This window comes from Lagopus muta, chromosome 11 (genome assembly GCF_023343835.1).
Source record: "Lagopus muta isolate bLagMut1 chromosome 11, bLagMut1 primary, whole genome shotgun sequence".
Classification (NCBI taxonomy): Eukaryota; Metazoa; Chordata; class Aves; order Galliformes; family Phasianidae; genus Lagopus; species Lagopus muta.
Genome location: NC_064443.1, coordinates 4874713 through 4901646, shown reverse-complemented (window position 1 = coordinate 4901646; position 26934 = coordinate 4874713). Strand labels below are relative to the sequence as shown.

General features: G+C 42.8%; 3 protein-coding genes across 10 annotated transcripts in view; 1 reads left to right on the top strand and 2 right to left on the bottom strand.

Moving 5' to 3' along the window:
• MKRN2 (makorin ring finger protein 2) overlaps positions 1–9164 on the bottom strand; it is a 51792-nt gene extending 42628 nt beyond the window's left edge. For all 3 annotated transcript variants that reach the window (XM_048957749.1, XM_048957747.1, XM_048957746.1), the window contains exons 1-7: positions 9057–9164; positions 8748–8876; positions 7278–7456; positions 6239–6543; positions 4536–4750; positions 2862–2972; positions 580–724 (exon numbers count right to left, since the gene is read on the bottom strand). In XM_048957749.1, the coding sequence (XP_048813706.1) occupies positions 580–724; positions 2862–2972; positions 4536–4750; positions 6239–6543; positions 7278–7456; positions 8748–8876; positions 9057–9082 (1110 nt within the window). In that variant the 5' untranslated portion in view covers positions 9083–9164. The remainder of the gene's footprint in view (positions 1–579; positions 725–2861; positions 2973–4535; positions 4751–6238; positions 6544–7277; positions 7457–8747; positions 8877–9056) is intronic.
• MKRN2OS (MKRN2 opposite strand) lies at positions 9119–12897 on the top strand. Its single transcript, XM_048957768.1, has 4 exons — positions 9119–9445; positions 9678–9727; positions 10427–10589; positions 12549–12897. Exons 1-4 carry the CDS (start codon positions 9240–9242, stop codon positions 12766–12768), a joined length of 639 nt encoding a protein of 212 aa, XP_048813725.1. The 5' UTR covers positions 9119–9239; the 3' UTR covers positions 12769–12897.
• TSEN2 (tRNA splicing endonuclease subunit 2) lies at positions 9881–23250 on the bottom strand. Of its 6 annotated transcripts, XR_007379352.1 has the most exons (13): positions 23207–23224; positions 22015–22210; positions 21548–21629; positions 20807–20843; positions 18711–19242; positions 18512–18589; positions 18113–18163; positions 17348–17486; positions 16274–16310; positions 15406–15517; positions 14719–14808; positions 13995–14153; positions 9881–9992 (listed from the first exon to the last, which is right to left on the bottom strand). XR_007379352.1 is itself a non-coding variant. In XM_048957739.1 (12 exons), the coding sequence occupies exons 2-12, from the start codon at positions 22186–22188 to the stop codon at positions 14094–14096; spliced, it is 1392 nt and encodes a 463-aa protein (XP_048813696.1). In that variant the 5' UTR covers positions 22189–22210; positions 23207–23250; the 3' UTR covers positions 12923–14093. The 6 variants fall into 6 exon arrangements, 5 of the variants coding, with proteins under 5 accessions (XP_048813696.1, XP_048813694.1, XP_048813695.1 ...); XM_048957739.1 differs by lacking the exon at positions 9881–9992 and having other exon boundaries at positions 12923–14153; positions 23207–23250; XM_048957737.1 differs by lacking the exons at positions 9881–9992; positions 23207–23224 and adding an exon at positions 22491–22695 and having other exon boundaries at positions 12923–14153.
• Between the last annotated feature and the right edge of the window lie 3684 nt (positions 23251–26934).

Genomic DNA, 26934 nt, shown 5'->3' with positions numbered 1-26934 from the left:
TCTTCATTTAATAAAAAAAGTTGAGACTGAGAAATTGGTATTTATTAATTTATTAATAGTTTATTAATAAACATTTCCAATATTTGCTGAGAAAGTGACAACCACTCCATTGTCAGAACATAAGTAATAGTTCATGTCTAACAGGGCAGTAGTGAGGAGCTGTATCAGTACTGCTAAACTAGAAGGCCTGTCTCAACCATTCCAGATGCTGGCTGAAGCTACAATGAGACTTTGAGAAGGCTTTAACCATTTTAGCTGTGAATAGGACCAGCTAGGTCTAGGCAAGCAATACTCATTTTTAATACCACTGTAAGTAGAAGCTTTAACTGTAGAATCTCCTTGAAAAAAGATCTGCAATGAGAAGCACTGGTTTAAAAAAAAAAAAAAAAAAAAAAAAAAAAAGATGAAATCTTGCTATTAAATGAGAGGTGCCTTCTCTTCCAAACAAACCTCTGCCTCAAGGAAAGCTGAGGGATACTTAACTTTTCTGAGGCCATCCATTGTATGAAAGTACTTTAAGTAGTGCACTTTACATTCAAGAAGTGTTTTCAATTACAACTGACTGGAATATTTCCTTACCCGCACGGTTCCCTCAGAGCTGAGCTGTTTCCTTGGTTTCTCAGGTTCAGCTCGTGTCCCATCTGGATAGGCATGAAGGTAAAGACACTTCCCTCCAAATGGACAAGTTCCTTTCCCTTGTTCAAAGTATTTGCAGGGTTTTTTCCTAATTCAATGAGAAAAAAGTTGCTGCCTTCAGCTAGTGAGGAAGCAGATCACTTTGTACCATTACCACTGCAGCTGCTAGTACCATTAACATACCAAGAGTTCTGATCTCCTACTCCTTAACTGGTAACAGTTAAAATAGATTGGAAAGAAATCTAGGAGTGGACAAAGAAATACATAAAAGAGCACCATCGTAAGTTCAAAAGAACACAATCTTAAGACACTGAAATTGAATGATGTTGAAAGAATGCCACCTATCCAGCACAGTGCATTTCTATCACAGGGAACAAACCCACTATTTTTGTAGCATTCCTCCCCAGTGCACTGATCACTTTGTTTTTATGAATGAGCTGAGTTCCTCTCATCGTTATCTTTGCAAGTCCTGTGGTAACAATTCTATCATTAAGTTTTCAGCAGCTTTGCTGTTCTACGAAGTTGCTGGAGCTGTGTAACCACCTTCTAGAAAGGTTACTGGGGAGGGGTGGTGCGACGGGTTGTTCTCCAATGAGAAGTATCTGGAGGAAACTACAGACAAATTGCAATTGAACTTGTGAACAATGTGCAAACAGCAATGAAACTGATCCCTATAACCTAAACAAAGCCTATAAAATAACTAATACATGGAGAAGAAACCACTACAAAAGAAAGAAAGAAAGAAAGACTACCCCAGAGCAGGCAGTGCATTCAAAAGTGGAACTGATCTGTCTTGGAAACCTGGAAGTCACAGAGCACTTGTGTTCTAACCTAAGTCAGTCAGGATTTTTCCTCCTGCAGAATGGATTTGTACCGTGAGAACCCCTGCTCTTAGACTTCCCTTAAACAAAAATATTATTGGCATTTTTTCTATGAATAACATATCCAAACTAACCGCTATGAGATCATAAAACCCTCCATACAGAAATTATAACATGTGTTAGTCTTAGCCGAGCACATAAAGCAAAAACCCTTTTTGTATTCTCAAAATACAAAACCAAAAGCCAAAACCAAACTTGTAGTAACACTACCTGACACCACTTTTCCAACAAAACAAGTCTACTTACGTAGAACGTAGTCAGCCAAGAATTTTAGCACAACTTATTATCCTCAATACAAACTCCTTTAGAATTAAAATATAAAACCACAATGGCAACACGGTATGGAAAACAAACAGTATCTGAAGCTCCTCAGCTGCCCAAAGAGGTTGTGGAGTCTCCCACTGAAGATATTTCAAAACCCATCTGGATGTCTACCCATCTACCCGTGCAACCTGCAGTAGGGAGCCTGCTTAAGCAGGGGGTTGGACTGATGATCTCCAAATATCCCTTCCATCCCCCACAACTGTGTGATTCTGTGATTTTATTCAACTACTTTGTCTGACAATGAATATAAAGCAATAATAATACAAAGCTGGCTTGAACATTTAATGGAGTACTACTGCTTTCAGCAATTCTGCTGCTAAGTTGTAAGACAAACCCCCCCAAGAAGCTCAAGAGCTGGTAGGACAGCTATGCACAGATTCAAGTAATACCTTCACAGACTCCATAAGGCAAGTTTTAAAAGTTGGTGCATGTCACAGTTAATCTGTGCACCATTTCACAAAACAGTCATGTGTTGTGACAAAGTGACCCTCGGGTTCTCCAGACAAGCACAGCTTTGCAAAGCTGCTGTAACACAATGCTTTTGCAGACCTCCCCAGTGCTCCAATCACCAGACAAATCTTTATCAGACAATAAAGGGATTGCAGTGATGCAGTATTTTACATTTCCAGTAGCTGTTACAAAAAACCTGTCAATTTGTATCCCATATTTCAAGATGCTATCAAAAAAATTAAGTTTTCCTTCCTCATTTGTTTTCCCCAGTGTGTGACGACCTTCCAGGCAGTTACGTCCAACAGAAGGCACGTGTCTCTAGCTTTGGCAGGTGAACTGAAATAGCCTCAACATTTCCAAACATGAGTTCAAGTACCTTCTGAACTATAATTACAACAGACTGATAGCAGTCACAAAGTTCAGCTAATAAAGAATGGTGTGCTGTTACGCGTGATTCAGAGTTATGTGTAGAACAGATTGCAAAAGGTTTAAAAATAGAGGCATTTTGATTGATTAAGCCTTGGTGAATCTCAAGGACAACGTAAGTAGCATTTTGGCTGATGATCTTACCCCACTCCCTGCTTAAATGCTTCAATCAACTCATTTTTTTTCTCCTGGTCTTCTACCCAATAAGCGCTGGGAATGACGAACTCCGATATCACACGGCACTCTGGGCAAGACCTGAATGGATCAAGACAAAGAAGCAGAGCTTTATTACTTTCTGAAACCAATTCTCAGTGTATCAGCCCGAAACTGCAGGTTCCTGAGCAAAAGGGAGACGGTCTGCCAGGCTGATGCACCGGACAACTTCACAGCACATATGGACACGACTGTTACCAGCTTCAGCTGAAATAATCTGGCTGACTCATAGAATGACTTGGGTTGGAAGGGACCTCAGAGATCATTTAGTTCCAAACCACTGCCACAGGCAGGGCTGCCAAATGCAGTAAGCCTTGTGCTGCTTTGCACTTATTTCAGGATTTGAACAAAATAAATAGACATTTCCTGAAGAAATGTGGCTAAAGATCCAGTGCACAGAAATAAAGTACCTGCCAAGCAAGTACTTCAGCTCACAAACAAAAGAAAGCCAAACCAGATGCATGACAACAAGGATTTTCCCTAAGCCTGACCTGCACTCTGCCAGAACTGTGGAGTTGTTAACTTAGTGGTTTTATAAGATAGATTTCTTTATTAGGATTTAAGATCAAGAATCAAATATGCACCTTCTGGTGCCTCGAGAAGCATTACTACTCCTGCCATGCAAGTCTCACAGAACACCTGGTGTCTCTGCAGGCAGTGCTTTTCAAACTGATCCAAGCCCCTCTTTCAGAGAACCTTTGCAAAGACCAGTACACTCACTATTATGAGTAAATACAGAAAATACATTTGAGGAATTTGCTTTAGTATCTACTCCACCACAAACGTGGTTCCAGAGCACTATTACGTATGAAAGCCGCAGTCCCTGCTGCAGGCACAGTATCTCAGTGCCTTTCTGTCAGAAGCTTTGCTCCAACAGAGCTTACACTGCACTGAGATAACTTTCACTTCAAGGCAACTATTAAGGGAAGTTTTGCAAAAGAGTTTACTTTGGCAGAGGAATGAAAATATTTCCTACCTCTTCCTCAGTGTGCTTGTAACTTGGAAGAGCTTTCAAAGAGATTCTAAAAAAGGAAACTGCCCTAATTGGTTGTTTAAAATTCTTTCTAAGGAGGAGTATGTTTGGAATACGCTTTATACACATCTAGAAGACAAAGGAATTTACTCAGATACAGATGTGCAATTAATGGGAGATCTAGCTTTAGTAAGCTATAGTTTACAAAAAAATGCAGTAATTAAGCACATACATAGAAAGGAAAGAGTAACTGTGCAAATGAGCTCCCATGAGTGAAGCAGGGGCATGAGTTAACTCAGTATTCTGCAGTCCACATTTGCACTTTGCCCCATTGTCAATGCAATGACAGAGGCTTAAGTTACAAAGGGCCAACATGCTGGACTCAGCACATGGGCACTGTTAACAAAAGATAGCTGATGCATCATACCTGGCCTTGAAGGTAATACTGTGCACATTTGTAGCACTTGGACCAAGATTTTCTGAGCTGGTATTTTACTAATGGCTGTGCTAATATTTACAGCTACCAGATCTCTTATGACCACATGTATTTCTCTATCAAGTCAAAGTACAGCAGAATGCCCACCTCACTGACACAGGTCACAAAGACAACGGGCTGGTTAACGTGAACTTACTTTATGATTGGATTCTCAAACTGCTTGGCACACCTCCACTGCCGGATGCAGGACAAACAGTACGTGTGATTGCAGTTGGAGAGGATCCCAAACCTCCTCTCTGAGGCTGATGGCTTTTCATACACCACTTCCATGCAGATGCTGCACACTTTGTCCTGACTTGCCTGAAAGGCAAAAGCCTTCTCCATCTCATGCTCAAACGTTGCCATGCACATCTGTCACAGGAGAGATATCATTGGTTATTGTACTTTATATGTTGAACCATTCTTCATAAAACAAAGTGTCTGACATGGATCTGTTACAGGAAAAACACGGTAGGCTAATTAAGAGCATCCCTACTATCCTTCATCATAATTACCATCATATAATTGTAAGACCTTTAAGGATGATCACATAATTCCACCCTTTCATGTTCTCTGCAGCTTTGTAGGTATCAAAGGAAGGGCTGCCTAAACACTTAATTTACACCTGCCTGCATCTGTACCAGAACAGCAGTTAGGCAAGGCAGTGCTTCAAATATCCCCAAGTCCCATCTAATTCAGAGTCCAGTATGGATGCTGCACTCACGATGTTACTCTGTTTATCGTTAAGGCCTCAGTCACCAGGCACTAAGCTTTATCCTAGGTAAGGAATTGGTGTCTTACTATGGGCTTCCTACAGCATTTCTCACACCGTACTCAGTGATGTATCATTTGCTTTTACAGCACTACAAGCTGAGCTGTTGGTTATCCCCCATAGCTTTACCTCTTCTTTCTGATGTTCTCGGGACTTGACAAGTTATACATATCTAGCAGACTTTAAATAATAATAATTTTTAAAAGACCAGAGAGTAATTCCACATTAACAGCAGCACTTTCACTACTGCACCTTTCCATCCAACAGACATCTCTGCCTCCAGAGCTGAGCACCTGGCAGCAGTGGTAACAGCACACTGTGCCAGACGTCAGACTCCTGGGACAAGAGAACCACATGGCATGTTTGGAACTACGTGCTGAGATCACATAACATGAGATTCTGGTAACCTGGATTCCACTCCTGGCACTGGAGAGACTTCTGATCCAGTAACCACTAAAGCTTCTGGTCATTCTCCTCCTCAGCCTCGAAAACTGCTGTTCCTGACCAGCCCTGACACAAACCCAATGGCCAAGCATACTGAAGAGCAGCCTCTTACAGCCACCTTTACCCAAGCAATTCCTCATGCACTTTCCCTAGCCTTCCTAGTTAGAGATCACCTCCAAAATCTTCACACTCTGCTCAGGGTGTCCCCATCTTACACTGCCTTGGAAGTGGCCACACACAAGCAGGGATACCTGAAGCAGTGACCCAGCAGACAGGCAGAGGAATTGCTCTGAACTCACCACAGGCTATGGTCCCTCTCCCCCATCACACACAAGGGACCACTACAACCTCCTGTCAGCTACAAAAGACTTCTTCCTAAAAGAGTTCTAGGGTACCTGGGGACAAGGCAAGTTTCCCATAAGAAAGGGGAAAGAAAAAAAAAAAAAAAAAAAAAAAAAAAAAAAGAAATCGCTGTAAAATGCTGTCAGCATCAATGTTACCACTGAGGTCCTGGATGTCTGTCATCCTACAGACAGATAAACCACAGGCTATTCCACAAAACACACCTTTGGATTTTTAAAAACAAACAAACCAAATGTAGCGCTAAGCATACACATCTCATACATATTTAATGTTAACATTACCATCTCATGAGCCTTCCTCTGTTCTTGGTCAAAAGGGTGAAGCACTTGCAGCCCACATATTTCACACACGTCCCCATGCAGGTAAAGGCAGCGGTCCCCGAAGTGGCACGCTCCTGCTGCAGCATAAGGACACAGCTGCTCTCCATCACCAAAGGAACTTCCAGCTACTGGATCTTCCAGCCCACTGCAAATAGCTTCCAAATATGAATGGGGCTTCATTTCCACATTATCGTTTTTGTCACTGCAACACACCACATCATTCGTTGCACTGGCTTTTTCCTTCTCTTCATTCAAGCCACACAGGTCTTAAGAAAGAAAAACGTAATATTAACAATTCAACATACAGCACAAAGCCTACATAAGAAGCTCCCTATATTTTCTTTCCAATGACTGCAGTTTTTTGCTTTAAAAATGACTTCTAAATAAAATCTCAGCCTTAAGCCTCTTTCAATCCTACATTACAATTCTCACAAACCACTTGTTGAAAAGATCAGTTTCAAGGTCTCTTCTTCAGCTGCTCTCTGTTTCACAAACATGGCAAAAAAATACTTCACACAGCACACGGGTATAACTGGCCCACTCAGCGTGACAGAGAGAATCTGTTGGAACAGCACCAGCAACAGGGCTCAGCTGCTCTGCCCTGCGGCCTCAGGCAGAGGGATGGATGTCTCTGTGCTTGTGCTTCTGAGCACTGCCACCATCTTCCACTCAGCAACCATTTCAAATGCCCTCTCATTGAGAGCAAAATGCACGAAAAGATCTGATGGGTAGGGATACCAAACAAGAAACCCATCCCTAACCAAAAACATCTTTCAGGACACACCAGGTTAAAAGCCAGTCAGTTAAACACTGTCATTAAAAGGTACCAATAGGCACAAGTGTTTAGAGGAAAGGGGCCTCACAAGATAAGGAAGATCTCCAGCACCTCTTTCCCACTGTCCTTGAAACTGAAGTTAAAAAAAAAAATGTGAAAAATGACCCAACTCCTATCAGAACCAGAGGACAACATCAAGGATAAGCACAGCAGCCTCCTACTCACTTCTGTCCCTGAGAACAAGTGTTTTCTTCTCCCGTTTGCCACTCTCACGCAGCTTGCTCTTGGTTGCAGGTGCACTGTGCTCTGGTGCAGGGCGATGGCTGAGCAGCGCTGCTGATGCCATGGGAGGAGGCACAGGAGCTGCTGCACCCCCCGAGGCAGGGAGCCTGATGTGGTCATACCTGTGACAAATAGAGTCTCTTTCAGTCTCTTTCAAAGCCAGACTGAAAGTCTTCTCGGCCTCAGCAAATGGATGCCTCTGAAAGCACATCAAGATTTTTTTGCTAATTCTCTAGGGAGGCCCACCACAGCTGAAAGACCATCATTCACATACACGTTAGATCAGGTCTTTGTCATCCTCACACAAAGAGCTTTGCTGACATTTTTCTGAGAAGCCAAATTAAAAAGACACGCAATAAGGACTGATGTGATCTCATTCTCCCTGTCCAAGCAGGACACGGGACTTCCTGCTCCATACTATCGTGATGTCATGTTTGCACACAGGACAGAAAAGGTTATGAGTGACTATGGAAACATGCTCTCAGCAGCAGAACAGAAGCAGGCAGTACAGTACAGAGGTTTCTCTAGTAAAGCCATAGACATCACCAGCTCATATGCATCCAGGGCCCTCCACTGTTCCAACGCTGCTGGAGCAGCAGATTAACACTCTGCAGCTGCCATCAGTGGCTCCATACAATGCTAATTCCATCTGAGCAGCTAACGAGCTGCAGAGCTCACTGAAATGCAGCTGGATGCAGGTCTGATACCACTGGCAAAACCCAGGGAAGGAACACAATGCAGCAACTGAAGCCACACGACACCCTGACACCTCTGGCTGCTGGTGAGTGCAGACACAGGATTCCGTATGCCAGCAGCATGGCTCTGGGAAGAAGCCCCAGCTCTGCAGCACACTGCTGACGGCACAGAACATTCCCTAGCACACAGCAGTTACCAGAGCACCAGAGTTTTAACCCAAACACTGCAGCAAAAGACACAGAAACACTGCCCACAAAGCTGAGGGGAGCACAAAGAAAACCCTCTTCACTTTAAGGCAGAACCACAAGTCCTCCAATCTCAGCACTGGAACACAGCTGTGAGGTGCACCCTGCAAAGCAGCACTGCCCAGCACTGCCCAGCACTGCAGGGTCACTGCCGTGCTTTGTGCCCACAGCCAGCCTCGCGGCCTTGGCGCTGCCTCCTGAGAAGCCGCACAGCCGGCGTTCTGTGTTTAGTACCCAGCTCTCCTCACATGAGGAGAACCGGTTGAGAGCATGAGACCCTGACTCCTCGTTTCCACAGGACAAGATAAGGCCCAGTCAAACCGTAACACTACACCACGTACGCTGGCTTCAGGAGGGGGAGAAAAGCTCGCTACCAATATATTATTCCGTCCTTTTCGCCGCTCAAACGCCTCATCCCTCCTCGAGCTTCGAGTCCCCCCGGCTCCTCACAACGCACGGCACCGGCTCTCACCTGCAGCGGGCTCCATAGGCGCACTGCCCCTTCTGGTAATACTTGCAGACGGTGGAGGACTTGCTGCTGGACAGGTCGTGCGAGAACAGACACTTGCTTCCCTCGCGGCACACTCCCTGCACGTAGTACCTGTGGAGAAGCACCCGGCCCGGAAATGGATTCTCTCTGGAGGCGCGTTCCCGCGCGCGGCGCGCAGCTCCGGCCCGAGCCCCTCCGAGGCGCGGCGGTTCCGCGGGAGGAGCTCCCGGGTCACTTCGCCGGTCAGGGACCACCGCCACCCCGTCCCCGGCGCGAGCGGTCGGCGCTCACCTGCACGTAACCTGCTTGACACTCATCCTCGCCCCGCTCCGGCCTCCCCGCCCGGCCGGCTCCGCGCGCCGCACGCCCAGGTTCCGCTCCGCCGCGGGGAAGGGGCGGGGCCGACACGGACACAATTACCCGACGCGCCGCACAACCGAGACGCGTCTCGGCGGGCTAGAGCGCCGCTCCGCCATGGAGACGGCCGCCATCCTGCGCGTGCGGCACTGCGGCGCCGCCATCTTCTGCCGCCGCGTGCCCCCGCTCTGCCCCGCCTGCGGCCGCCCCCTGCGCGGCGCCGGACTGCGCGCGGCCCCCGTGCGCCTCCCCTGCCCCTTCAGCGACGGGCACCGGCGGCCCCGCGCCTTCCTGCTGCGGCCTTCCGCCGGCAGCTTCCTGGGGTACGGAGCGCGGTATACGGGCACTACGCGGCGGCGGGCAGGGGGACCGGCCAGGGGAGTAAGTAGTGCCGGGTCTGGAATGGAAGCGTGCCCTCGGTGGGAGCCGAGCGCTCCGTCCGCTCCATCCCCCCCGCGGGACAGTGAGGAGAAGCAGCCGCCGTTCCAGAGACACCTCGGCGGTTCTGACGGGACGAGCGCGGCTCACGCCTCACAGGCTCCGTTTTTGTTTCAGAGAATACGACGGGAACTCTGATCTCCACGTCGGAATATCCAGCGCTCTGGGTAAAACGCATTTCGTAGCTGGCTGCCGGCACTCCGCCCAGCTCCTGCACCTGACACCAGCGCTGCACGGCAGACCTGCCGGAGCATGGTGCAAACAAGGGCTGAGCAGCACGCCGTTACTGCCTGCACAGCACCACACGGGTCAAAACCCCACATCCAGTTAGTTATCTTGCCTTGCAGAAGCCAGCACGTTGAGTGAGTCAAAGCCATACGCCACTCTTCTCCCAGTTCCACCTCACTGCATGGAATGGAAGTAACAGGTGACCTGTATTCGTGACAAAGAAATAAAAGCAAGGCAGCAGAAAATTCAGGAGAGCACGCTATTGCTAATTCTGAAGTCATCCCTAATTAAAACAAACAAATGTGTTGACAGTCATTACAGGTTCTCAGAGCACAGCAGCCCAGACAGACAGCTCAAGCAAGACACTGCAGGAACAGAAAAACAGTCTGGTTTGGAGGCTTCAAGAGGAAGCCTAGCAGTCCTGAAGTTGTTTTCCTTATCAAAAGATCTTATATTACCTTGTAAAAATGAGAACAGTTCTTTGACAAGTAAACACTGCACTTTCTACTCTAGTTCTAGAAGGTCTCCAAAGGGAAGCTAGGGTTTAAAAGAGTGGCATTAATAGTAGCTCACTTAAAAATGCACATGAATCCATTTTCTCCAGTACTACCTGTCAACCTGTTGCTCTTTATTTTCAGGAGTGGTGTATAATTACAATGAAGAGGGCATTCACAGAGATGCAACCGGATGGGAGCAGTGCATTAGTGTCCCACTAGTACAGCCAGATATGTTTGAGCTTCTTCAGCAGTGGGATCACCTCCTAGAGGAATTTTCTATGGGAGAGGAATGGCTTCCTCATAGGTATGTAGCTGAAAATGTGAATGCGATAGGAGTAAGTTATGATGATAAACTGGGCTATTCTGTTTTGGATCCTTCAGCTCCTTCAAACACATCATTAATTACAAAGCAGTCTAAACTCTTCCAGATTGTCTTGAAACTCAGTGATCTTGCTAAACAAAAAGAACCAATGTTTTTAAGTACGTAAACCTTAAAAGATCTGCAAGAGAACATATAAGAGAAATTTTCTTCAGCAACAAAACAACTGCATGAAAAAGAACACTTCACTGGAACACTACATTTAACAGTACGTGAGAATAAGCAAGCCTAGAGAGGTTTCAGCAATTACAGTAATATAAGGAGATGAAAGAATTTGACCCAGATTGAAGGTGTATATGAAACACAAACCTATTGGTTTTACAAGCATCTTTGACATTTCTCCAATTCCCAGTGCATTAAAGTTATTAGTAAAATTAAATTGATGTCAAGCAATGGTAGAAAGTGAGCAGATGTATCCATCTTTTCTACAAGGTTTTCTTCTGTTTTCCCTGTCAGCCACCTGATAAAACCACCTAGTTTCCCAAAAATAAGACCAGTGACCACTTCAACTGCTGAAAACTGGACTTTAAGATGTTAAATCTTAATGCTTATTTTTCCAGTGGACTGGAACTGTGCTAAACTAATCCTGCAACTAATTTTAATTTTCTTGTTTACTTTCCACTTAATTTGTATAAAGTATAAGAGTATAAGAGACCAACAAAGAACAGTGGCCGCAGACACGACTAACATCTTAAGTTACTGAGATACTAATTTTCTTTGACAAGACAAATACATGCTTTCCAAAAAAATCAGGTGCTAACTAGAAGACACAGATGGGTAATGAGAAGTGTATTACAGAATCTTTTGCATTATAAATACAAATAGGTTCTGCAAACAAAATCATGGAACTGATTTAGTAAAGCACTTTTTGCTCACGTTTTGTACAAGTTTCCAGAACATGCTGCAGTGCTCTGCAGTCTCAGCACTGAGCCAAAGTGTTCCCAGCATTTTTGCAATGCAATTACCAGTTGTTTTGCACTGCATGATGATGATGGCCACTCTTGGAAGTTCCTCCTATTTTTTTTTTTGTTAAAGTAAGTACACTGTAGCAAATTCTTGCTCACTTCATGGGAGCTCATAGGTCACTTCAGATAGCCTTAACAAACCAGGAGAGCTTTGAAGAAAACAGGGAGAAATCCTGAACTGGGTTGAGGGTGGAAGGCTTGCTTTTGATAGCTATAGTCTTCATAACTTGCAAAAAAGCCTGGTAAATTCCCAGAGCTGATGTGCAAGCCTTGCAGAAGATTCCCTGTGGCAACACAGACCAGGGAGCCACTGAGAGAATGAGACAAGGAATGCCTCACAGGGCTAGAAAGAACAAGGGAGAAGTGATACAGGATGAGGTGATTACAGAAGAAGCTTGAGGATTAGGCAGATGGCAGGCAGTTATTCAAGGCCAATTAGAAAAAGCAGCACTGCACGGTGAAGGAAAGGAGTAAATTACTCAAATTGTCAGTGGCCAACATTAAGCATTTGGCAGAATCTGGAAAATGTTCTGACACTGAAAAACACAGTTAAGTGTTACATGCTTCTAGCTTAGTGTCCTGGGAGAAGAGCGAGGAACATTTTGAATGGCTACTCCTATTTAGTTAGTATTTATCCCTGCATTCTTGGCACTAATGACTGCCAATGGGAGTTTGGCTGGTATACTGTATCAACATATCAGTGACAAAACAGAGCTGAATTTAATTACGATTGCAAGTTAATGCCACTCTGAGTGAATTGTCAGTGGTGCCACATAAGGTTACCACTGCAGGAAGATGTTACTGTGTTATCTTGAGAACAACACAGAAAAGCAAAGGTTAACGAGGTAAAAACCAAGTATGTATTTTAAAAAATACACTGAAGTAATTAGTGCTCTTACTAATGAGATCTTCTTCCTAGGTATGAAGAACATGACCACAACTGCTACACGTATGCACTAGCATTCATTAACAGTGTACTGACTGCACAAGGAAAGCAGCAAATGAGTAAAAGTGAATTTACAGAGAAGTTTGTGATTCCACAGACAAAGAACGCTTCTAAGTATATTACCCTTCATCAGGAACTAACCACTAAGGACTTCTACATTGTACCCCTTCCTGATCAAGAAGAACAGTGCTGAAAATAAGTTGTCCAACTATACATTGTGTTCTGTTGAGACATTTAATATTAGAAATCGTAACGGCTTATAATTAGGGGTTTTAACAAATCAACTGTTGAAATAAGCTCTTTTGAATCAGACATTTTTCCCATCACACGTATGGTTAAAAAAAAAAAAAAAAAAAAAAAAAGGAGTTTGTGCTTGCATGCTGCTCAAATCTAAAGTCTGTGACAAAGCCAAATCATTTTCCTTTACTTCAGCTGCTAGTAAAGCATACAGCATTTATAACATAAATCCAGTCTCATTGTCAGGTACATTTCTTTTCCAGTCCCTTCTTTATGTTTTACATGTTATCCCTTAAACCAAGACAGACCCATAACATTAAAGGATAGTCGTACAGCATCCTATCTGTAATGAACAGCAGACTCATCTGGATCCATCAGAGAGAAAAATATAAAAGCAATTTATGTTTAAAAGAAATAGAAAGATGCTCCAACAGTACTTCTACCTACTGCACATTACAGAGAAGTGTATGCTGAGGACAAAGTTTTACTGTTCATAATTCTACACACTTATTTACATACATTCTAGCTTAAGAAAACATGTTTATCTTCCCTTCTACTAGCTTCTGCAAAGTAAATGTAGACCTGAACTAGATTTAAGTCCTGCTTCCTCAACTATAGAGAAACAATCAAACCACTGTGGTTTTCCATATCTAGTTTATAATTTTGTAAACACAAACTGCAAATACTACACCCCCATCTTATTTCACTTCTTGCTAAATTCCTAGTTCCTTTAAAAGCATATTCAGAAACACAAGACAGAGACAACCAGTTTGAAATGCTCAATTCTGCTGCTGCTAAGAGCCCCCCGTCCAGAAACCTTCAAGCAATTCAGAGTTCTTTAGCTAAGATTTAGCTTACAAAAACAAATTACAGCATGCTATTTCTGAGTATATCAGAATTCATACCTCATTTTAAGTTTTGAATTTCAACTATTGAAATATAAATACATGGCAAAGTAACAGTGTCCTGGTAGAACTATCTGCTATAAAGTACTTGTTGTAATAGTACTAAAGCATGAAACACAGTCATCTCCAGTTACAAGTACAGCACTGTGCCACATACAGTCGACACACATGCAGATGTTCAGCTTGAAAAAGCAATCACTCTCTTGACATTTCCATTTTACATCTTTCTCTGTAAATGACAGGATATGCTTGGATTTTAGTCAGCATTTATACATACCAACTGAAAATGCTGATAGAAACTGATGAGAAGCCATTGTCTGAGGGATCAGGTGAAAAAAACAAAATGTTTATAGAAAGGATTCTTCCTCTAATTCAGCTAAAGATCATCTTGCTCACTGCGCTCACGGGAGGACACCCAACGAGTTACAATCAGTTCCTGAAGTAAAAAATAGCAACTATTATGGAAGTGAAAAGATGAAAACAACCTCCATGAGATGGTCTTAAGCATTTAGCAGACCGACTTACATGACGCAATCCCAGCAAACGGATGACTATAGACATTCCTGAAGTAAGCTGGCCTCTTGGATGTTTGGCCACCCTGCCCACAACAGAGGGGTGGTACTCAATGATCAAGGTCCCTACTGACCCCAGTCATGATTCTATGTTTTTCTTCCTTTGTTTTTAAACACCCATAAACCATAGACTCTCCATAATTGTCTGCCTTTTTTCCCCCATGAAAATGTTTCGCAGTAGCAGCAACATTCAAATTTGGATCAGAAAACCTAAAGTGTTTAAAGAGGATGTAAAGCACTTCTCCTATCTTAGGGCACAAATAAATCTAGCTATTTTATTGCAGCCATGCATGTAAAACCAAAAGCCGGCTGAAAAGCAAGCAACAATTCAAGAGGGTTCTTTCACGGTAACAACCTACCTAGGTTGTTACGTGTCCAGCTGCCCCAAGGCAAAATCAACACAGACAAAGGAAAGAAACTATTGCTCACCTGGACCTTAATTCTTTTCAAACACTCTGGCGTGGCCATCTCTTCTTCAGTCATATCAGATGGTTTAATCAAATAGCATAACATAAGTTCCTGTTGGTAAGCAGAAAATAATATACTAATTTCAACTCATTTCTTTCTATACAGGTTATAGATTAATTAGAGATGTAGATACTAAGTTTCCTAGAAGATGTCTTCTGCAAATCAAATTGGAGAAGAGCCGTATAACCTGCATGTCTCATTTCCCTTATCAAAGCAGAATCCTGTGTTGGATTAAGCTGTAATCATAACACAACAACTGAGCAGCACGATTATGAAAATAACATTATGTATGACATTATCACAGAAAAAGTTTTCAGAAACTTTCAATTCTACAGTTGAAAACAATCCTGATACACAGAGAGGGATTTAAAGACAGAACTGGTAACTGGGAAAGCAGCGTCCTTTGTGTCTTTCTACAGTTCTTCACACAAGTTCCTGCAGAGGAGAGAATTTAATAAACTTCTTCCAGATGTCCTATGGATATTAACTAATGAAACTTGTTTGCCCGCCAGCAACTCCATGTGTTCTTCTGCACACTTGAAGCAGAATTCCCTTTCCAGCCTCATGCCCGACTCCAAATATTCTGGAACTAAACTGTGTAATTTATCATTTCAAAGCTATTTTAAAATGAGTAGCTTACACCATTACCTTAGAAGCATTAACAGTTGTTCTGTTCAAACCAGACAAGGACATCCAGCTCAGTGGTCTGCGAAGAGAACCTTCAAAATTGTCATCAACCAATTCAGCAATGACAGAGTAACTGGAAAACAAAGGAGATGGGACAATTCACAGAAAGAAAATTGTTTTAAGAAGATTGTATAGCTTAAGAATTTGAGCCAAAAAAATCTGTGTTAAACGATAGGCCAGCATGCAGGAAACAAGCTAAGAAACTTAAGTCTCTTCCCATTAGGCAAGAGGAGAAAAGATCAAACTGCTAGCAGGCTGACTGGCATTTTCCCTCCTACCCTTCTGCTGGCATTTGGAGTTGTTCTTTTGTGGATGCCAAGCTGATATTTAAAAACAATTTACTATTTAGGTGTTAAACACGACTAGCTAAGGAATAAAGATCATTATCATGATTAATCATTAACCTGCAGCAGGGGGTTTGAAACTAGGTGATCTCTGAGGTCCTTTTCAACCCAGGCCATCCTATGATTCTATGATCATCCCTTAAGAATCATGTGTTTTTCCTTCCAAATTACGCAAGTTATCCATACTACATACTTTCAAAACTCAGCATTACTAAATGATGTCTCCAACTGCATTCATCGTGACTGCTAAACATGCTCATTTCCAATTTTAATTTGTAATATTTTATTACTGTCACAAGAAGACAATAAAACCGTGTTACTTAGTACCTCTGTTAGAAGAGGCACTTTTATATTTCCATATGAACACATCTGACAAAGTATTTTGGGTTAGGAGTATGTGCTTAACCAGTGAAGATGCTAAATTAGCGTGAGAGAAATTTTCTAATTTGAAATTAAGAAGATAGCCAAAAACATAAGCTTCAAACCTTGCGTGATAGAAGGGAGGGCCCTTCCGATACAGCACTGAAAAGGAAGAGAAACACCCGAGTCAGATGATCACAGTTACTGCCTGAGTTTAACTTCTGGGCCCATAAATACTTACATATGCTTCATACATTTTAGTTACACTAGACAAAACTTCAACACTTCTGAATTTCGCTCAGAATTAAATTGTCCCAGTAAGTGAAGAAGGGGAATAGAAAGACATCTAATATGGGAGCAGCAGGACCAAGGAAATGGCAGGTAAAAATGTAGAAGAGCCAAAAGAATTTAGTAATTGCCATGGGGAAAAAGAGCTTGGAATTTTTCTGTAACAGATTCATGCTTTTAATACCATATGTGCAACACAAGTAGAGCTGCTGGAATACAAGGGGAAGGTCACAGTAAGACTGAATTGCTGTTTGAAGCAATCACCTTCCACAAGTTTTAGGGAGGCCAAAGGCACAAGTTTTTAAATACTGCCACAGTCCCATCTGTAGACGTGCTGAAAGTTCTCTCTCTGTGCTCATATTTCCTACCTCACCTCTGTCATGAGTTTGCAAGAGATTACTTTAACTAGAACATACAGCTGGCTGTCGGGCAAAAAAAGAGTAGCACCTCATTCCAGCAGCAATCATTTTTTGCACGTTATCCATTAAAGGCAACAACATTAGTAGCATCAATTTGATAAAGCTACAGCACAAGAACAAGAATCTAGAGGGCAGGGCTGAATCTTTACTAGCCTTAAACTAATCCACATCACTGGCACAAGATGAGGAGTGATATGCTGAACAACAAACTCAGGCCAAATGAGTGATGAACAATCTAATGAATAAATCAGGTGATCAATATCAGAACCTTACTGATTTGTATACAGTTCATAGAAAATACCTTTGTTCACAAACATCTTCCTGTAACAACAGGCATAACTGGACTGTTTATGCCAATGTGAGCTGAATGTAGTCCTTGAATTACTTAGCAAGGGATTACGGACACTTCTAATTACTTCTGTATGACAAAAAAATTCTACCATTAGCAAACAAGCAATCGCAAGAGACTCTGTTTTGAAGAAAGCTACTCACAGAGATCAGTTCCATACTTCAGCCCAACCTTGGGGACCCAGCCCTTGCTGCGGAAGTAATGATACGCCATGTAAGTAGTTTTAAAACTAGGCTTCACTTCGCTGAAAATTTCCCATAGCTTCAAAATAGTTAAGGGCTCCTAAAAGTCACAGATGAAGGCATTAACATGATTACATTCATATTACAGCACATGCAGAATATTGTGTGTAGCACAGAGTAAAAGCAAAACGTCAGACATCACAGTCTCACATCACGACATCACATGATGAAAATGAACTTCAGAGAACAGAATGCTAAAACCCTAAATGTAGGAGAAAATGGTAGCTTCTATTTGTTTTTTTTTTTTTTAATCATTTCACAATCAGTCCCATAAGGTTCTTGTATAAAAAGAACTCTGATAAATAGAACCATAGGAAGATAAGAGAGCAATCTTTAAATATGATTATGCAAATATAAGTATTATCATATTCTTCCTAAGCTGCCTTCCCCCACATTCATTACCTAAGATGCAACAAACAACCTTCCTCTACAGGAAGATCCTGCTTGCCTATATTTTGGCAGCTGTATTTGCCATGTTAAACAAAACTTTCAGACTAATATGTTATAAGCAGAAATACTACTACTTGTTAGAAAAAGCTTCCCAATTATTCTGCTTGGTATTCCCTCCTTTGGGATTAAGAGCATACAATGCTGGTAATATTTGGCAAAAAATTCATACCAAAACAGACCCAAATGAATGGTATCCCCATCAATCCAATCTCTTACCTCACCATAATAAACAGTTAAGCATCCCAGAGCATACACCAAGAAAAAAGCCTGAAAAACCAAAAAGAATACTTTTAACTGATATCTACACTCTTCTAGGAGGTCATATTCCAGGCAAGAACAAAGGCTCACATTCATTTTATACAGAAATCAAGACAGACAAGTTGCTTGTGAGGTTCTTCTGAAGTTTCTATTTATGACCTTCACATTCCAATAGATACGAGTACCACAAAAATCATGCATGTGCTGTTGACTCCTGAAGGCACTGCATTAAAGCTGTGGACCATATTAAAACTGCAAATATATTTAGCAGGAGCACAATGGGGTTTACATAAATGAAGAAGGGAGAATCCTATATTTCAGAGACAAATATTAATATTTGCTCTATTCAAAACGTACCTCTTCCAAGCTGAGTTGTAAATATTCAAAAATCCTAAATGGATTTCTTCTGCAGACTAGTTTTTCCTTCTTGACAAACTACAACGAAAATTTACTATATTAAGATGTTAAACTGGAAAAAATACCAAATTCTTAAGCTTGCAATGATTATAGCCATTAAAAAAAAAAAAAAAAAAAAAAAAAAAAGAATGAGCCTTACATTTTCTTGCTCATGAGCAGAGCCCTCTTCAGGACATAAGCTACCTTCCTCTTCCTCTTGCACAAGCACATATTCTGGAGCACGTTCTCCTGACTTGGCCATGTTGCTCAATTCTCGCTCAGGGCCCCCTTTAGCCTTGCAGCCACAATGCACATGAGAACCATGCTTCTGGCAGGACGCTTGGGCTGCCTCTTTCACAACAGCAGGCTCCTGTTCCTCAGAGCCAAGAGCCACCACAGGATCAGAAGCGAGATCTCCTTCTGCACAGGCTTTCTGGCAGACCTCCTTCTGAGGCTCAGGACTCGAAGTCGCCGTGTTTTCGGTATCTACAGCAGACTGCCTGGAAAGTTCTGCATTTTCTGTGTTTGGGCCCATCGTGTCACAGCCATCACCAGATTGCTCAGCTCCACCCTTTTCCAAAAATGGAAATTCAAGAGGCCTAGTGTAATTCTCAAGAATTTTGGTCACAGAGCCGCTATCAAATCCTTGCTCTTGCAAAGCACTTTTAGCCCACTGAACACGCTGCTGGTACCTAGAGAACAAGTGAAATAAATGAGAAGTTCCAGGGCTTTTTTTCCTCTAATTAACACCTTAAAAACACACATGTAATTTCTGTGGTAACACTACAGAATGCTATGCAAGAACCACACCTTGAGGACTGCTGTGATGCAGTTTGAAGGAGCAGGAGCTTGGCGGAAAAAAACCAACATTCTCACATGGAAGCCTTAAGTCTGAGTTCTCTGCAAGAAGACCTCTGTATCAGAGCTTCCACAATTAAACATTGTAAGCAGCACTCAGTATACAGAGTTCTCACAGACTGATGTCTATTACATCTATTACACAGCCAACTACTGAGAACAGTTATCTTCAACTTATTTTAGTTACCTTTGAAACAACAACAGAGTAGAAACGTGAAAATCTTAAGGAGAAACTGCCTTGAGTTTTAACCAACAACCCCCCACCTCCGAGGACCAACAGTGATACAAGCACAGAGTTACTAGCTGAGAGCTGTGAATATTTCTAATATCTTTCAGTGAGTTACAATAATCCCAGCTGTTAGTTTGTAGCTCTCACTGAAGATAATGTTAATAGACAGTTTAAGGCAATCATCCTTCTGTGAAAGTTTCAAGTAGCTGAGTACAGTCGTCCTTAATCAAAGCAGGGCAATTCCAGTACTGTATTTGTTATTTCTCAAAACTTTTACAAAGTCAGAGATCAGGTAATGTAGAACAGCAAAAGCAAATAACTGTGAATTCAGAGTGTCAACAAGAAACAAATCCCCTCTGAAATCTAACAAAGCTATGTAATTCAGTGCTGTACTTTGTGTTACAATAAAGATTCCTCTGTGTTCTATGTGGATTTGGAGTTACAGACCTCTGCTGAGACAGATCACCCCATCCACCTGCACCAACACCACAACACTTCTAATGCCCATCTGCCTTTACACATTCAGTGCCACACAGCAGTGTTTCTGCGAGCAGCAGCAATGCCACTACTGTCTGCCTTACCTAAAGTTGAGGGCCCAAGAAGCCAAACTTTTAAATTTAAGTGATTTTTTTCTACTGTCATTGTAGAATGAAAGCAAACACAGCAGCTAACATGCCCACTCTATGGTTAGGTCATACACTATTTAAGTGGAACTAAATAAATGTGATCCAACACCCTATTTTGTTAAATGCACAAACTAGCAATATTAAGAGAGAATATAGAAAAAAGTAAATTTTTATGCTACATAAACGCCTAAGAGCTTCTTCAGCCTTAATTCAATAAGGAAATGGGAAGGTTTTACAATACTCTGCCCCAGAAACCTCTCTCTCCTTCTCAGCTGAGGAACAAGATCATTATGTTTAACAAAATGAATTCATTACCCACACTTAATCTTGACTTTTATTCAGCAGTTAATACAGGTAACCTTACATCAGAAACCACGCTAAGTATCACCTAATCTATTTCCAGTTTTCTGAATGCAATTTATAAGTGAAATAAAAAGAAACAGAAGTCACCAGCACTTACACAGCCCTGAAAACAAGATAAAATATGAACTAAATTCTCCTGCCTTCTAAAAGAGAATAATAAAGTAACATAAGCTGACTTACTTTTTTGATGTGATTATAGGCATGTTTAGGTTGGCACCTGTTATTAAGAGAAAATCACACACTGTATCATCAACATAAACATTTCATGAGATTTTAATCACTGAGATAGTTACTCATGTTTTCAATAATCCATGCCATTTTGGTCCCACTTGCATTGGTTAAGGACATGGGAGAACTAGAACTGGCACAGAGGTAACCAGAGGTAAAGCAGCCAGCAGACAATCAGCTAAACACACTGCTTTCCTCCAGCCTTTACAGAGACAGTTACATAAGGAGACTGCCAAATCCAGTGATGCCAAGGGGATTTAGTTGTGAAAAATATGGATAAAGCGTGACAGTCTCTCCTTAATGAACCAAGAGCACACCAGATGTAACTAGCCATTAGTAGATAAAAAATCCACTTATCCTTGCCTCATGATATCATGAATGGTAAGAACTGGGGTTTACAGCCAAGAAAAGCCTGACAGTTATAGGCAGAAAAGTCCAAGGATGACACCTTCACTTAGCAGAGCTCCTGAACAACAACTCGGTGGAGCCTAGCAGGACATATGGAGGGATAACTAACACTTGGTTTGCCAAGGAGTCTCATAGTGGGCATTATCAGAGACAAGGTATGGAAGCAGGTTGACTCAACGTAGCACAACAGACTACTTTGTGTGTGACTTACAGACATATATTCAATGAGTGATATCAAAAGTGTTATTAGAACGGTGAAAAGAAGTACAAATGGGCACAGCTTACCTTGCCATTTGGAAACCAGTGAAGGATCAGAAATGCTGTACATTGGTCGACTTCTTGAAAGAATGCCTTTTCCAAAATAGCCCTTCAAAGAAAAAGGAAAAATCTTCATTTTATCAGCAGATGGAAGAAAACTTACTTCCAAACTACAAAATGTTTACTGCCTTTGCCTGCTGACAAAAATAACCGAAATCCTGCAGCTTTTAATCTTAGCCCAAAGCTGGTTGTTTAACTTTTGGTAACTAATTTAACATTTAACGTTCATGCTTGAAAATTTAATTAAGGGTATGTTGAGTCTTTTCCCCCAGTTTTAAATATTCGTCAGACAACTCCTCTGAAAGTACAGGCAGAAGAAGCACCTGTGTATTCACACTGTGACCACGCATAAGGAAAACAGGGACACAGCAACTGCACAAGAATGGGGATGGAGAGGTCAATAAAGGCCTGCCACACGGCAGGGCAGGCAGCACCTCGTTGTACAGCCGCTCCACGTCCTCGGGGCTCCTCACCACGACGCTGTTGTTGACCATGTCAGCCCGGCACATCCTGAAATCCCCCCCGCCGGCACCCACAGGGAAAGGCGCCTGGTAGCACTCAAATACCCTTCTTTTCCTTCTCGGGGGACGGAAAGCGGCTTCGGCCATCTCCCTACAGCACCGCCTCCTGCTAAAAAGCGGAAACGAGACGTGCTCAGCGCTCCTTCACGTTCACACACGTCCGTCCCCCAGCCGGGACCCTCCAACCCCGCCCGGCACCGCGCGTTTCGAATAGCACGAGGCGCAGAACGAGCGCACCTACAGCACGCGGCTGCCCGAGCGCGAACTACTTTCGGACACAACCAGGACGAGCTCCCGGGACCGAGCCCGGATTGACAGCCGCCCTTCAGCGGAGCCGCTCACACGCGCCGCGCCGCGCCGCGCCCGGGGAGCGGCCGTCAGTCACGCACCCTTGGCGACCACCCACGCGGCACCGCCCCGCCCGGCGCCGGCGGTCCCGCCCGGGGCGAGGTGTTGTGAACCGGGCAGAGAGCGGAACGCCGAGTCCCGGCCCCGCGGCCAGCGCCCCTCGGAACGACCGCGCGCACCCGGCCCCGCCGTAGCAGCAACGGCAGCACCGCGACGCTCCGCCTCCAGGCGGCCGCGCCTGCGCGCGAGCAGTAGTGGCGGCCGCGCGGCCCAGTGCAGCTCGTGGCGCTTATGGGCGCGGGAGGGCGCTGCGCGCTGATGGCTGCGCGCCCTGAGGCGGCGGAGGCTTCCAGGCGGCGCGGGGGGGGGGCTGTGCGCGCCTTGACGCTGCGGCGCTGCCCGCGGAGCGAGAGGATGCGGCGTTCTGTGTTCTGAAATGAGCGATGAGCTTCGTAATGAGGGACGTTAGATAGATGGGAGGCTGATACAGCGGTGGGAGGTGAGGATCCCTCTCAGCTGGCAGCAGTTCTTGGCTCTGTGACGCGGCCGTGGCTGACTCGGAGCTGCTCGGGATAACGCGGTGCTTCTGGCAGCAGTCGCTGAGATTTGCAGCTCATTGCCAGAAGGAAATGGCAGCGTAATTAACAAAAAGGACCTGAATAAAATGCAGAGCACGTCAGTGTGTCTTTGTGTTTCCAGTGGACTCGTTACTAGTTTAGGCCACGCTCGACAAACTCATAATCACACACGCACCTACAGCGCAGCTGCTCCTCGCTCCGACGTGCAGTGAGGGACATCTGTCCTGGAAGGCACCCAGCACAAAGTCCCATCAGTAAACGTGCTGATGACAAGACGCAAAAACACATTGCTGCTATGAGCTAATTCATTTATCCCCATTTAAAAGACACGGGAAGAGGAGTGTAGGTTATAAGACCACATAGGAGACATAGAGCTAAATGCGAGAAATGTAAACGAGCGTTTCTTTTGCTACCATGGAAGTACCTGTGTGTTAAAACATCAAAATAAGCAAGTTCAAAAATGGCACTTGGCTTCAGAATTCCCGATACCTGTCAAATCAAGTTGATTTCAAATGAAATTAGAGTTTATCTAGGACAGATAAGCCTGTATGCCCCCACTGTGCAGACACAGTACTACGAGATGCGCGTTACAACGAGCAGCAGACAAAACAGCAGCAAGCCATGGGTCAGCTGCTTTCTACCACATCTCATTATCTTCATACAGCCTTGAAAGGAAACCACAGCACACACCGTTCAGTCAGTTCACTGCATCACACTCATTTCATCAAGGGAATATGCAGTGAATATCTGTTCCCATTTCTTTTTCTGATTATAAGTCTAGATTGTTCTTCAACCAGAAAAATTGCTATCTGAAGGACAAGATCACTTTAAGATGAGTCATTGCAATACTTGTATATATTATTTTAGAATATCAGCAGTTGTACAGACACTTGCAGATGTCTGGATTTCCCTTTTTATGATGAGACAGCAAATGACACAGCAGCAGTAAGATGACTGGGCAGAACCTCTGGAAAGCAGATGCTGAGGATTATAGAGAATCACGAGTTGGAAATCAGTCAGAATGGGAAAAAGGGTATCATACTGGTGTTTACATGCAGGAGGCCATACCCAAGGCATGAAGTAGATGAGCATTTCTTTTACTAAGAACCTGAACTGAAGAGTGTCCAATTAGAAGAACAGGTCATGATAAATGTAGAGCAATTGGACAGAATCAAGAAGAGAGTGACAAGAGTGACATGAGGAAAGACTCAGTCTAGAAGATGTAAAATGAACAAAATAGGCCATTACAGAGAGGGAGATGCTTTTGTTTTATTTCCATGAGTGGAAATTTTAACAGCACACTAGATAAATATTTTTCAGACGCAGCTAAAGTTTGATCCTGATTTGAGACAAGGGACTGCAATAAAAGGACCAAAGATGACTTTTGTGTCAGTTCTCAGTGTTTATCCTTTCTGTTTTTCTGATCTCTGCAGTGCCATGGAAACTGCAGTACCCTGTACTGCCCTACAGAGGCTGAAAGCCTTTTGTTAAATCATCTAGCAGACTTCCATTTCTGTTATGTGATCTTTTGGTTTAGCAATGTCTTCATGAGAATAGACTGTTTCATGTTGTGTGTGGGTGATTCATTGCTTCTGATGCAGGGCACTCCATTACTTACTACTTCTTGATACTGAGCTTAATTATCCTGTTGACTTTATTCAATTAAGGTCCAAATTGATGCCAGCTTTCTGAGAAGTCATGCTGCAAGTTTGCTGGAATCATTAGATGAAGTAAATTCCATGTATGCAACGAGAATTCATATTTACTAATATTTAAAATATAGTATTAATTTTCATGCTATGGAGATTTTACTGCCAATAAAACTAAGTTCCATATGCAGGAAAGTGCTGGAGAGTTATGCTAACAAAAGGGGTTGTTTTTGGGGTGTCTGGAGACTTTTGGAAGGAGTTAGGAAGTTAGTTCCCAGTCCCACCTCAGCCAAAACAGGTGAGGTTTCTTTTTCAATACGTAATTTACAATCTTAAGCTTATTAGAAGAAATAGAAATATCAGCCTGTAAAACTATTTGCCCATGTAGCATTTTCTTGTGTTTTCTCAAGGAAGTTAGTAATAAAATTGTAAAAGAATGACATATTCTAGTAATGTCTTTAGTCAATTTTAGATTCCATACGAAACAAAAAACAGTTTTGCATAAAATCTCACAAAAAATAAGTCATAATTTGTCATTAGATTCATTTCTCTTTCTGGTTTCAACAAGATGTTCCTGCAAAATTTTCTTAGCTCGTGCTGGTTGTAGTCAAGAGAAATGTTTTGACATGTGTTCTAAAAAAAACCCATTTATTTCTCACAAGGTGATCTGAACAGTAGTTGGGAGGATGGGCTGTTATTTACATTTGCAGTTCCAGTTTCCCTGGATAAGCAGAAATTCCCATGGAAATGCTGGTTACATTAACTTTGACAGAGATATGGGACTGTTTTTGGAAACTTAAAAAAAAAAAAATTAAAAAACCAGCAAGGGAATACTTTTCATTTTTTATTAATATGTAATATCTTTTTTTTTTAATTAAAGAAATAAATCAAGGTTAGTTCCTGCTTAGTTTCAGATGGCTTTCACAGGAGACAAAAAAAGAGAAGTCAGACAAATATTGGCCACGCATCAACCCAGTTACAAATCCCACAGCAGCAGAAATCCCAAGGTGGACAGCAGTGAGTGGATAGCATGAGAAAAGAGAACACTGAAAATTAATGTGTAGCTATCATGATTTTGCATTTGTGGAGATTTAAACACCCTTTAGTGAGGAAGTTCTACGGAACTGTTGGATCCTGCTGACATTCCATCCTATCAGTGTATGACCTGAAGGCTCTCTGCAGACATTGCAGTGTGCAGGGACACTTTCTGTCCTCACAGATAACTCTTGGTTTGTATTACAAACTTTATGCATTTGAAATGATGTGAATATTAAATTTTCTCTGCATCAAGGCTTTAAACAACCCCAAATTATTGCTTCCCTTCTCCCCATAGAAATTAATGCAAAAGGTCTGAGCTTGCAATTTCAGGAGTGTTTAAAGGCACTTACAGCCTCTGATTTTCACCCATCCCTTGAGCTCCAGTATCACATTCATTTACCTCTTGTTTGAGAAACATTTGTTCCTTCATGGGTCATTAGTTTTCCTGCTTCATCAATCACCCAGGTAAGTTAAATGACGCACAGCTTCTATTTTGCCAAGTTCTGGCTGCGTCACCTTCATCTCCTGCTACTGAGCAATTGGCCAAGCAGCAAAAGGCCAGGAGAACTCCAGGCTCCAGCAAGACAATCAGTAAAAGGCCTTTTCATTTTCTGCATTTCCGTAGGAAGGAAAACTGTAATAATTAGATGTCTCCACTAGATGTCCATATTTCAGCGATTTTTGAGTTGTAACTTCAATGAATTCAGTTGGCTCGTGCAAAATGCCTATAAAATGCTCCACTGAAAGACTTTCATGCTAGTGAAGTTGTGTGCTTTTTTTCCCCCAGCTTGGCTTCTAATTTTCCTATACACAGTTCTATTTTAGCACTTAGATGAATGCAGATGCCCAAACCAGTGGCTCAGATTTTTAGCTATGGCTGACTAATTGTTAAAAAATTACTTTGCTCATTACATTTATCTTAAATATTGATATCCAGTATTTACCTACTTCTCTAATGGATGCTATGCTTGTGTGGACACGTGTATGGTAACTGAGCACAGGCTCTTTTTTATGCTTACGGTTAAAAACAAACTGTACGCGAAACAAGCTTTTGGCCTTGGTATTAATTTACTGAAGATGCTTATCACTGCTCTGGCTGGGCAAAGGACCATTATGGCAACTGTGAATGGCAGCACCTGCACTTCAGTTGTGCTCATCTCCTGCCAAAGCAGTGAGTGCAGTGCTCATGGAAAGTGCCAGGCTACAGCTCCAAACATCTC

Bases quoted from the DNA above. Each gene is read 5' to 3' on its own strand.
- MKRN2OS (XM_048957768.1), top strand. From the start codon at position 9,240: ATGGAGACGGCCGCCATCCTGCGCGTGCGGCACTGCGGCGCCGCCATC. The intron at 9,446-9,677 runs GTACGGAGCGCG...TTTTTGTTTCAG, and splicing joins TCCGCCGGCAGCTTCCTGGG to AGAATACGACGGGAACTCTG. The intron at 10,590-12,548 runs GTATGTAGCTGA...TCTTCTTCCTAG, and splicing joins GAGGAATGGCTTCCTCATAG to GTATGAAGAACATGACCACA.
- TSEN2 (XM_048957739.1), bottom strand. From the start codon at position 22,188: ATGGCCGAAGCCGCTTTCCGTCCCCCGAGAAGGAAAAGAAGGGTATTT. The intron at 17,487-18,112 runs GTAAGAGATTGG...TGTGACTTTTAG, and splicing joins TAACTGTTTATTATGGTGAG to GAGCCCTTAACTATTTTGAA. The intron at 14,809-15,405 runs GTAATGGTGTAA...GCTTACCAACAG, and splicing joins CAACTGTTAATGCTTCTAAG to GAACTTATGTTATGCTATTT.